The sequence below is a fragment of the Acanthamoeba castellanii genome (genome assembly GCF_000313135.1).
Source record: "Acanthamoeba castellanii str. Neff unplaced genomic scaffold scf7180000084762, whole genome shotgun sequence".
NCBI lineage: Eukaryota > Discosea > Longamoebia > Acanthamoebidae > Acanthamoeba > Acanthamoeba castellanii.
In genome coordinates this window covers 378,286-389,297 of record NW_004457518.1, presented here as the reverse complement: position 1 = coordinate 389,297, position 11,012 = coordinate 378,286, and the positions used below count along the sequence as shown (strand labels likewise).

Sequence of the window (11,012 nt, the reverse complement as noted above, 5' to 3'; positions counted from 1 at the left end):
TCTACGGCTGGATGACAGCTTCAAGGCGCTTGTCCTCCAGGTCCTTGACGAACTCCGTGATCGGAGCCGGGCTCACCTGCGCCTCGGTGAGAGCTGCATTAGCAACAAGAGACGAGCCAGAGGCGCGTTGGTATCAGCCGTGGTGTTCATCAAATGGCCATCCATGTGATCGGTGGATGGAAAGGACCACCCTTGGAGCATCCAGCGCACCTTTCTTGTACTCGTCATAGTCTTTGGCGATGGTGGGATACTTAGACAGCCGCTCAAGGCGCTGAGGGCTCTTGAGCGTGGGCTACGAGATCGTCGTGAGTCGGGAAAGCAATGTAAACGCGTTAGATGAAGTATAGGTCTTCTTCGCTGGCGGGAGTGGGTGGGCAAGTGTAGTGAATAGAATGTAGAGTGTACCATGGAGACCCACTTCGTGCCGGGCGGTTCCTCTTCCTCCAGGGGCGTATCATCAATGTCGGCAAAGTACTCGCTTAGCGCCTCCACCTCCTGCTCAACCTTGGTCTGCAGCCGATTGATTCAAGGGATCGCAGAGAGCGAGCGTCAGCAGATTTGCAGTGCGCACACAACACCACACACACGACACACGACACACGACACACGACACACGACACACGACACACGACACACAAAGAGAGAGAGAGAGAGAGAGGTGGCGCACGTTGATCGCGTTCTCGTCAGCTTTCACCTTTTTGGGAGACCTCTTCTTGGGCGACTTGGCGTTGCCGCTGGTCTTTCGCTTCTTCGTCTGCACACCCCGATCCCCGAAGTCCTCATCCTTCTCGTCGCTGTCTGCCTCCGCCTCCTCTTCATCGCTTTCCTTCTTCGCCTTGCCACTCTTCTTCTTCTTCGTGTCGGCTTTCTTTCCCTTCTTCGGCTTCGCTTTTGCCTGCTTCTGCTTCTTTCGGCTGCGTCGTTCATCCTCCTCCTCTTCTTCCTCGTCTTCTTCTTCGCGCTTGGCTGCGAGCCTCCCTCGCGTCTTCTTAGCGGCCTTGGCTGGGTCGAAGCGCCTGGTGGGCGGCGGCTTGCGAGGCGATCTTCGAGGTGTCTCGCCAGCGCCAGCATCGTCATCTTCAGAAGAAGGAGCCGTTACGGTCAAGACGGGGGCAGTGGGAAGGGATGTGCCCCTCCTCTTGCGCTTGGCGATTCGCTTCGGTTTGGGTGCGGCATCTTCGGCCTTCTTCTCCTCTTCGGAATCACTGCCAAATTGGAGCTTCCTCTTGGGGCTCACGCTCTTCCCTCGCTTTCGCAACTGATGGACTCCCCCCTTGGGGCTGCTGGGCTCGGGCGTGTCGAATGCCGCGGCAGGCTTGGTCTTGGCCTGAGCCGTCGTCACCGGCACGATCTTCACCGAGGGTGCCGCGGCCTCCACTTCCTCCTCGTCCTCGCTACTGTCCTCCTTGGGGTTGCCAAAGATGGCCCCCAGGTCATCGTCGGCGTTCATTCTTTGTACAATGTTGCAAATGTGCCCCGGGTAGCCGTTGGTCCTGTGGGAAAATCAAAATAAATGGCTATTCGTGTGAGAAGAAATTGGCATGGAGCAGCCGACCAACACTGAGGGGGCGGGCCAGCACAAGCAAGACCTCGGGGTGGTTCCGGACCTCGAGGAGGCCCTCCAGCACTTCGCCCACCTGGTGGAGGTCTACTACGATTCAACCGCCCTCTCCTCTTCTGGAGCAAAGCAGGAAGATGAGCCGCACGCCCTGCTGCAGGCGGTCTTGGATGTCTACGAGCAGTGCAAGGGCACGGCCGGAGGGGTGGTCGTTGTGGGTGCCGCGGCTGCAGGGCGGAGTGGGCGGGAGCACCTGCAGCGGATCGGATTTGTGCCGCTTACGAGCCCAGAGGGCAAGAGCATGAGGCTGGTCTACCACGAGCACCTGGCGGCGTACGAAAGCGCCAAGAGCCGTGCGCGAAGCGAGTACCACGCCAAGAGGGCACAGCAGCACGAGGCCGACTTCATGGGAGAGCTCGCTGGTATCTTCGATATGCGACACATCGTTTGCAACGACGACAATCCGCACGAGACCCTGTTCTTCCCCGAAGAAGAGGACGACGGGGAAGAACACCGCCGGACTTCGTCGCCCTTGCCTCAAGCAAAGGCCTCCGTTGCAGCGTTTGTACAAAAGTATCACAAGGTCCGTCACTCATCCATTCTCCTATCGATCTTCTGCGCAGTCCTGATCGTTCGGCCCATTCACGGCGTGCAGGTGGTGGGCACGACGCCCTTCTTGAAGGGACTACGGCGAATCTTGGAGCAGCAGGTGGGACAGACCGTTGCGCTGCAATGGACGCTCGCCATCAGCGTGTTCACGGAGAGTGGCGGGCCGGCATTTCTCTCCGAGGCACTTGCACTCATGCACGTCCTTCGATTTCGGCCGTTGAAGCTCGTTCACATTGACGGTTCTCATCACCATCCCTGCTTTCATCAGTGTTGAGCCTGCAGGCTCAAAAACTGACCGCTCATCAACAGATGGAATGGTGAGTGTGACCTGGCGAATGTGCGCCGACTTGAGCGACAAGGACATCACGAGCCTCCTTCGCGCCGGCCTGACCAACAACAGCCTGAAGAAGATGCCCGGTTCACCAACGGGCACCGTCGCCGTTAGCGACGTGCAGCGAAGGTTGCCTCCCGCTTCATCCGGCGGAGGAGAGGCAGCTCCCCCAGCTCAGGGACTCAAGATGCTACTTCGCAAGATGAAGATATCCTCGTAGTCAGCGCCAACTCATTTTCCCGTGAGAAATATGATAACGCTAACCACCAGCTGGTGAGAGAGAGCATGAATCAGGTGGTCCACCAGGTAGCCCAAGGATAGAATACTCAAGGGATCGCTTCTCCTCCTTCGGCCCCTTTACTTTGAGCCGGGAGGCCAAGCGTGAGAGGCGAGCAATGTAAAGTAGACGGAAAAGCGAAGTGAATTCTGGCGGTGTTTGCCGCAGAAAGGCCAACACGCATCGCCACCTCGGGTCGACGATAGAAAAAAGCGCGCTTCTGGATCGTTTCTTTTACTTCAACACAAGCAACGCATCAACTGCCCATATCTCCCCTAACAACCTTCCTCAACCCCAAATCCACAACTTCACAATGGAAACGGTATGTCGCGGGTGCCGAAGTAATTGGTGAAGATTATTTTGGCATCTTGTCTCATTTGTGTATAAACTGTTGGCAACAGCCCAACACCCAGGTTTACGTCACCAACATTTCGGCCAGCGCGAGCGAGAAGACCGTCACCGATTTCTTCTCCTTCTGCGGCAAGATTAACTCCATGACCCTGCGCACGTACGTCTTCCCGGCGATCCGTTCTTCTTCGTTCGAATTGTCGACACATGCATTGATTTTCGCTTACGTTTTCGCACGTCTCATCTTTGATTCCTCTTCAGGCTTGAGGGTGGCGCTAAGGAAGCCGTCATCGAGTTCCAGACTGATGCCGCCGCCAAGACCGCTCTTTTGCTCACCAACGCCTTGATCGTGGACAGGTACGCCAAGACTTGCTGATCTAGCTAGCTAGCTAGAAGAAACAGGCTGGGATAATGACCATTTCCTGTCTGGTTTTGTGCTCTGCAGGCCCATCACCGTTGCCCCGTACACTGGTGCGCCCCTTCAGAAGATCAGCGAGGAGAAGGTCGAGCACGAGACTAAGGTCTCCGGCGACCAGATCAAGCACCAGGAGCACAGCGTGCCCGACCAGCAGCGGGTACCATCTAGCTCGGCGCCTCGTGTGCGTGACATTCCCTTTTGAGAATTGAGTAGCGCTCGTGCTGACGCCTTTCCAGTCTCAGACGTCTGTCATTGCGTCTATGATTGCTGCCGGCTATAGCATGGGTGCTGACGCTGTCGACAAGGCCCGTGCTTATGATGGTAAGAAGCACTTTCGCATGGCCCTTCAGCCGGTTGTGGCGTAGTAGACTCACTTTTTGTGTGTGTTCACCATCACAGAGCAACAGGGCATCACGCAGACCATTCACGCCCAGACCGAGGCCCTGAAGGCCAAGGCTCAGCAGATCAACGAGCAGTACAAGATCGGCGAGACCGCGTCGGCTTGGGGTAACGCCGCCTACGGTTGGTGGTCTGGTGTCGATCAGGCCCTTGGCATCTCTCAGACGGCCACCGCCATCAAGCAGAGCAGCGCTGCCGCTGCCCGAGCGGTACGTCCTACACTCTTCCTCGCGCCAGCTTACCACGCCATGGTGTCTCACAGCTGCTTGCTCCCCCCCCGCCCGGCGATAACAGATCAGCGAGAGCGAGGCGGCCCAGGCTGCCGGTGAGACGCTGGAGGTCGCCAAGGAGGCCATCGTCGGTGCTGCCGATGCCGTTAAGACCAGCACGACCCGCTTCATCGACGAGCAGCCCGCGCTCAAGGCCGCCTCCACCAAGATCCAGGAGACCACCAACGCCATGAGCAGCGAGGTCAAGGGCGTGGCCGACGAGACGACGCGACTCATCCGCGAGAGGGACCAGGCCAAGAAGGCCGGTCCCTTCGATGGCATCGACGAGCAGCGACCCGCCGCGACGGAGGCCCAGCCCGAGGCGTCGGAGGCACCTGCCCCGGCCAAGCCCCAGGACACCGTCTCCCTCTAAGCTCACAAGCCCGCTATGAACGCCCGAGAGCGCGAGAGTGTTCTCTATGTCATCTCTATCCTCTTTCACCTTGTTTATAGTCTACCTCTGCTCAAACGCAAACAACAAAGAGAGCTCGCCCCGCTTCCCCCTTCTCTACCCTCTTCCTCGAATTTATTTTCTTTCACAATCAAACAGACATTTCTTGTCGGATGCAATGGAGGTCCAGGACGAAGGAGGCCAGTCGGCACTACATCAGCCCCAAGATCTATTCCTGATGCAGGAAACGGAAGTGGATACAAAGACCTGGCTGTGCGCCCCCCAAAATCCATCCACACAAATTTATACGTTAATCTCATTGAGGGGCTCATCTTATCCGATTTTAGAGATGACACACACCTCAAGTGCAACGCTTGCAAGCTATGGAAGCCCAAGAGTACATTCCCTCTGTCCAGCAGCGTGCTTCCCATTATGATTAACCAATCTTCCAGGCGATGTGGTGGTCACAAGAGATCTGCCATTAGCTGGGGATTGGTGCTATGCCTTCAAGTGTAGCGATTGCACGGGTGGCACAGAAACGTTTGAGTTTCTGCCTCGCAGTTGGTTCGTAATCATTTGCCTGCTGCCTGCATTTCTCTGACATAAGAACTCACACCTCAATCTCTGTGCAGGATGGACATTGTACAGATTGTTATCTATAACCTTCGTCTGCGGCGGGAGGATGAGCTGTTGGCCGAAGGGAAGGAAGTGGCCAAGGACAAGATGTTCTTTCGGTTCAAGGAGGACATATGCTACTTCATCGACAAGAACTGGGGCCGTGTCTGCTTTGGCAAGTCTCGTACGTTCTTCTTTCCCTTTGTTCTGTACACTCCAGTCTCTCTCCCGTCGTGCCCGCGGTTAACCTTGCTTGAATGCGATCAGGCACGGTAACGTGGAACAACACCATCGGCAGCTCGCTGTCCTCACACCCTGAGCTGTTCGTGTCCGGCTACAATTACTACAAGCAGTCGGGCTTCTGGTCCACTGTTAGCCCCAACAACCCAACCATTGGTGCTGGTGCGCACACCTTCTCCTATGTGAGCTAGATCGTCGCCGGTTGACCTAAGCAATCATTTGCCGTGCCTCAGGCGGAGTGAGTGTAGATCGATCGAAGCGGCTCAAGGAGAGGAAGGCGACTGATTCTACGAAGGAACGCAAACCCTCGTCGAAGAAGAAGCGGCGACCAACCGAGGTCAATCCCTGGGTCGACAAGAGAGCAAAGGCCAAGCCCAAGAAGAAAAAGAACAAGATACCCAAGGCCGCTCCGCCGGTCTTCTTCGCCGGGCCTTTGTTTTATGGTACGAGCTCGTCGCCTCAACGATCGTTGCCGCCGCTCCCCTCGATACTCACCCCAAAGCCTGGCCTACGCAGAACCCGATGGCAAGTATCGAAAGATGTGTATGGCCAAGGAAAACTCGGCGAGGCAGGCGAAGATAGGAGCTGACCTGCTCACCGTGGAGAACGAGAAGGTCAGTTCCTTGCAAAACATGCACGCACGTTTCCTTTCCTAAGTGAGACCCGAACGCTTACTTTTTGGTGCTGCGTTCGATGCAATGCAGGGATATAGGATGGTGCGCGCGGCCTATGGAGCTCATGAGGGCTGCTGGTTCTTTGAGGTGGTCATCAACCAGCACTCGGGCAACACACGGTGCGTGGGACGCCCTATGGTGGCTCGATAGTTCCCTTTGTGTTAACGGAGGACGTTGTGCGCAGACTGGGATGGTCGACAGAGAAGGGAGACCTGCAGGCTCCTGTGGGGTATGATGGCTTCAGCTTCGCCTACCGCGATAAGGAAGGGACCATTTTCCACCAGTCTCGAGGGCGCACACACCTGGAGCCTTACGGTACCATTCCTTTCATCGCGCCAGCAGGCATGCACCTACTCCGCTTTGTGTGTCGGCTAATCGACGTTGGTGTGTCTCAAAAGGGCCGGGCGATGTCATTGGGTTCTACATACGGCTGCCACCAATCGGTGAACAAGAACCAGGTACACTCGCCCCATGTCTTCGGTCAGAATAATGCGGGAGTTCTCATTGAACCCCCTGCATGCGCATGACGGCAACTTTCAGTCGAGAGCGCGATCAAACCAGAACCTACGCCCGCACCACCACCGCCAGCTGCACCGACTTCAGTACCGGAGGCCAGCAATTCGGGCACTGCTGCTGCTGGCGGTGCCGCGAGCCCTGCCAAGCTCAACGCCGGTGCCGACTCCGCGACGGTGGGTCCGGGCGATACGTCGCCGCGCGCGACCGCTCCCGTTCCTGGCCCGGAGGAGCCACCCAAACCCGGTCCGCCGCTTCGGCACACAGAAATTCGGTTCTACAAGAACGGGAGGTCGCAGGGGCCGGTCTTTGTCGATATGCTCCCCGCTGGTACGCGAGCTTCCACCATCACATGTACCGGCAAACCCTTACGCTGTCTGGGAATTGCACACGTGCAGGCACCTACTACCCGGCGGCGTCCATGTACAACTCGGCTTCGGTGACGTTCAACTTCGGACCCGACTTCAAGTACTCGCCGATGGACGTGGGCACATTCATGCCGTGCACTCGCTTGGTGCAGGTGTTTGACGAACTCCAGGAAAAGCGCAAGGCCGAAGCGGAGGCCGCGGCCGCCATCGCTGCCACCAAGGCCGCCGAGGAGGCAGCCTTGACCGAAGCAGCTGCGGCGCAGCTCAAGGCCGACGAGATGGACTACTCACAGGCACATGCTGCCAGCTCGACGCCTTACGCCCCCGCCGGCCAGCCGGCATCGCCGTACCCCTCCACAACATCGTCGTCATCCTACACTTCACCAGCGTCCACCGCGATGGACGTTAGCCAGGGCCAAGCAGCAGCACCAACTACGGCACCACCAGTGTCGCAGCCTCCGGCTCCGGAAGCTCTCTCGGGCGGCAACGACGCTACCGTTTCCTCTGCGGGACTCTCTACGTCGTCGGCCGCAATCTCACTGCTGCTTAATCCAGCCGACGACGAACCCATGGACGTGGACCCTTTCTTCAAGCCATCCTTCGACGTACGTCCCCTTACACCTCATTCTTCTGGGAAGCTGAACTCACGCACCGCACGATTCTCACATGCGCAGAGCGGGGAGAACCGAGACCGTGGATAAACGCCAGATGGTTTGTGAAAGAAGGTCATTGGTGGTACACATAGACGAAGAAGAAAGCGTTACTGTTCAGTTAAACTGCGGTCGCCACGCGGTACCCCACCTCACGCCGCCCTGGATGGCCGCGCCCATGGCTGCGCGACAAACATGGTTGACACGCGAGTGAGTGTGCGTGCCACTGCGGGCTTTCACAGCGGAGGCCGGACGAATTTCGGCAGGGTTGGCCACCCGCTGGGGGTCGAGCCCGAACACCTCTTCACCTTCTTCACGACGGCTGGCGCACAGCGGCTCATGCCGCCCACCAGGAGCACGGGGGCGCACCTTTCTCCGGGCCAACAGCGTGGATCGATCAGCCGACGACCACCAGCACCACGAAGCCGGCCGGTGAGCCACCAACAACGCGCAGCTCTTCGAGCTTCCTGTGGCATGGAGGACTCACCTGGAGGACCGACTCGCAGGGCGCGACGATGCGGTCGACGAGGGGCTGGGTGAGCGCGTCGTCGTAGGTGTCCCTGGTGAGGCGGTAGATGAAGTATGATGACGTCATGTTGTGCGGCGATGGAGGGCGGCAGCAGGGCGATCTCACAAGCCGGCTGGTGATCGAGCACCTTCTTGGCCGCCTCGGCGCCGTCCCGCAGGCGCTGCACGGCGAGTGCGTCCTGCGGCAGGTCCACGCCCTTCATCTTCTTCTTCTTGAGCTCCTCCAGCAGGAAGTGGAGCAGCATCTCGTCGAGGAGAAAGTTGTCCGAGAAGAATGAACGCGTTGGTGGGGAGTTTAGTTGGATGTTCCGAATCGAAGCGTCTGCCTGAAGAGTGTGACAAGCACCTTACATCAACACATCGTGATGCGCTCCACACGCAGGGGATTGGGAAAGAGATGTCCTCCTCTTCGTGAGCAGGTGCCCCACTCCGGAACATTGTTTTAGGTAGCACCCAACCATTCGAAGACAGAAGAAGAGGCGGAGTGGCCAAGAGCCTCGCCGAGCGCTTCCAGCGAGAACTCCCACCACATCACACCACTTAGAGTTGTAGGTGATGGTGACGGTGCTTGCGGCTCCCGAGGAACCAGCAGCCGCGCGACAATAAGTGGGTGGAGAAGCCCGGCCCGGCCCAGGTGCAACGCGGGCTGTCCTGTCTTGAGGGCTCCCTCAAAGAGGAGCTTGGCTCCGCATGAGCTACCCTCGATCGGGCACGGCCGCACCCGATACCGGTCACTCTCCAGCCCTGACATGTAAAAACACGCACGCACGCACAACTTTGGTTAGACACCAACGCTCATCATTGACTTCCTAATTGATGATGGAGAAGGGCTAGGGCCTTACCTAGCTTGGCGCAGACGGTGTGCAGGGTGCCCAGCAGATCGGGCAGGGTCGGCTCACCGTCGGCCACGACGACAAAGCCCGACAGGCGGAGCTGTTCGGCTTGCTGCGCCTTCCGGCGGAGCACCCGTCGCTGCGTCTGTCGGGGAGACGAGGGGTCCGCTCGGGCCGTCCTGTCCTTCCGCTTGGTCTTGGCCTGGCGAACGAAGGCGCGCTCCACCACGAAGAGCTTGAGCGAGCCATCGACGCCTCCGGGCCTCATCGAAGAGAGCACGCGGGCCAACAGCGAATAGTGGCTGTTGCGCAGGATGAGCGCGTCGTCGCCCGTGCCATCTTCGGCGATTATGACCGCCGCCTGCTTGACGCCCAACGTCGCCTCGCGCTCCTCCTCCGCGTAAAACTCTTCGCGGCCGAGCGACGCCGACGCGACCGATTCGACGTAGCCCGTGCCACGGGGCAGCTCCTCGAACCTGTCTCTAAAGTTTAGTTCGGCGCCCACCAATGTAAGAATGGGCGGCGCGTACCCCATCTCCAGCATCGCTGCCCGCGCCAGGGCCTGCAGGCGGTACATGGGATGGAAGCCGCCCGCCACCACGGCCGGCCTGACCTGCCGGTCAAAGTCATAGCGCTTGAGCTCCACGTCTGCCCACGACCCGCTGCGTCCACAAGCCCCCGCGCCGCATATGCGTCAGTCGGCCGGGCTACACTTCACTCGGGGGCTCCGAGTGGGTGAGCGGTGGGTACCTGGCGATGTGTTGGGCGGTGAGATCGTCGGCCTGCGAGGCCCACTCGGGGGTGAAGCGAGGCCCGCGGCTGATGCGATGGAACGTGAACGAGGTCTGCTCGATGAAGCGTCGCTTCTTCAGCGCGGCGACCTCCTCCTTCGAGAAGGCCTTCACCACCGCGTCTTCCCTGCCGCCGTCGGCAACCCAAGGTGAGGGCATGACACATAAACCGAAGAACGAAGAACGAAGAACGAAGAAGAATGGGAAGAAGAAGACCCAAGCAGAGAGCAAGTAGTAGCAGTACCCGCCATCGTTGACTCCGGCCTCAGATACAAATCGCAGAATGTCCTGGACCCGATCGGTGATGTGCTGCTGGTGCTTGGCTGTCACTTGCACCGTCACTTGCCCTGGACAGACACCAGAAAGAAAGTGGGTTGTGAGATGGTTGCAGGTCCTACATATGATGTGTGTTCGCAGTGTGTGTGTGTGCACCTGTGGCTTTGTCTTTGGTCACCTCCACCCAGCCGTTCTTCTTGGCTTCCATCATGGCGCCCTTGAATATGGGCTCTACCGTTCGCATCTGTCACCAGCAACACCACACAACACGCACCACCGCCCGCCCGCCCGCCCGCACACGCGCGCGCACGCACACGCACACGCACACGCACACACGCACGAATCAGACAATGTGAATTGAGCGTGCGCTGGGCAACGAGGTGGTCTGTACCCCGACTTCCTCGACGGTGAGCGGCGTCGGCTGGTCGCAGCCTCCGCCCACCATGCGCCAGATGCGGGCCTCGGGCGACCCCAGCGCGAGGCACTCCTCGAGCGCCCGCCGCCACGCCGCTTCGTCCACCGCCGCCGCGTCCTTCTTGTTGCCCTTGGCCTTGGCCTTGGCCTTGCTCTGGGCCTTGCCGGCACCACCGTCGGTCGCGGCGGCAGCGGCAGCAGCGGAGGCGGGGCTGCCGGCGAGGGTGTAGCGGTTGGCGTGCAGGTTCTCGCTGCGGATCTGTCCGCTCTTCTGCAGCGGAGAGAGCACTTCCTCCGCCAGTGTGCGGAACCCGATCGAGACCCCGCACCGGCGAAAGAGCGCCGCACTGTCCTCGATCACCTGCATTTCCTCGACCACTAAGTTCAACGCGGAGCCGGCAAGGGCGGTGGGGTGGGGGAGATGGCGGTGGTGGGTCGCACCTCGCACGTGGCAAGCTGGTGTAGGATGAGGGTCATCACGGCATGCGGGTCCGCAGTGAGTTCTGCGTT

General features: G+C 59.2%; 6 protein-coding genes across 6 annotated transcripts; 3 read left to right on the top strand and 3 right to left on the bottom strand.

Annotated features, from left to right (window-relative positions):
- Window position 1: 1 nt before the first annotated feature.
- ACA1_235940 (uncharacterized protein) lies at window positions 2-1,450 on the bottom strand (the record flags this gene model as incomplete). The annotated part of the gene is made up of 4 exons (XM_004341062.1): window positions 2-93; window positions 211-292; window positions 406-510; window positions 668-1,450. 4 exons carry the CDS (start codon window positions 1,448-1,450, stop codon window positions 2-4), a joined length of 1,062 nt encoding a protein of 353 aa, XP_004341110.1.
- Window positions 1,451-1,541: 91 nt separating this feature from the next.
- ACA1_235930 (uncharacterized protein) lies at window positions 1,542-2,718 on the top strand (the record flags this gene model as incomplete). The annotated part of the gene is made up of 3 exons (XM_004341061.1): window positions 1,542-2,141; window positions 2,214-2,406; window positions 2,477-2,718. The coding sequence occupies 3 exons, from the start codon at window positions 1,542-1,544 to the stop codon at window positions 2,716-2,718; spliced, it is 1,035 nt and encodes a 344-aa protein (XP_004341109.1).
- Window positions 2,719-3,088: 370 nt separating this feature from the next.
- On the top strand, window positions 3,089-4,582 carry ACA1_235920 (RNA recognition motif domain containing protein; the record flags this gene model as incomplete). Its single annotated transcript, XM_004341060.1, has 7 exons — window positions 3,089-3,097; window positions 3,177-3,283; window positions 3,385-3,480; window positions 3,569-3,698; window positions 3,778-3,862; window positions 3,941-4,149; window positions 4,235-4,582. 7 exons carry the CDS (start codon window positions 3,089-3,091, stop codon window positions 4,580-4,582), a joined length of 984 nt encoding a protein of 327 aa, XP_004341108.1.
- Window positions 4,583-5,233: 651 nt separating this feature from the next.
- On the top strand, window positions 5,234-7,711 carry ACA1_235910 (SPRY domain containing protein; the record flags this gene model as incomplete). Its single annotated transcript, XM_004341059.1, has 9 exons — window positions 5,234-5,399; window positions 5,483-5,617; window positions 5,689-5,898; window positions 5,972-6,069; window positions 6,160-6,248; window positions 6,314-6,444; window positions 6,733-6,972; window positions 7,041-7,615; window positions 7,685-7,711. The coding sequence occupies 9 exons, from the start codon at window positions 5,234-5,236 to the stop codon at window positions 7,709-7,711; spliced, it is 1,671 nt and encodes a 556-aa protein (XP_004341107.1).
- Window positions 7,712-8,057: 346 nt separating this feature from the next.
- ACA1_235900 (uncharacterized protein) lies at window positions 8,058-8,433 on the bottom strand (the record flags this gene model as incomplete). The annotated part of the gene is made up of 2 exons (XM_004341058.1): window positions 8,058-8,192; window positions 8,317-8,433. The coding sequence occupies 2 exons, from the start codon at window positions 8,431-8,433 to the stop codon at window positions 8,058-8,060; spliced, it is 252 nt and encodes an 83-aa protein (XP_004341106.1).
- Window positions 8,434-8,630: 197 nt separating this feature from the next.
- ACA1_235890 (uncharacterized protein) lies at window positions 8,631-10,869 on the bottom strand (the record flags this gene model as incomplete). The annotated part of the gene is made up of 6 exons (XM_004341057.1): window positions 8,631-8,932; window positions 9,031-9,683; window positions 9,772-9,939; window positions 10,057-10,159; window positions 10,245-10,332; window positions 10,480-10,869. The coding sequence occupies 6 exons, from the start codon at window positions 10,867-10,869 to the stop codon at window positions 8,631-8,633; spliced, it is 1,704 nt and encodes a 567-aa protein (XP_004341105.1).
- Between the last annotated feature and the right edge of the window lie 143 nt (window positions 10,870-11,012).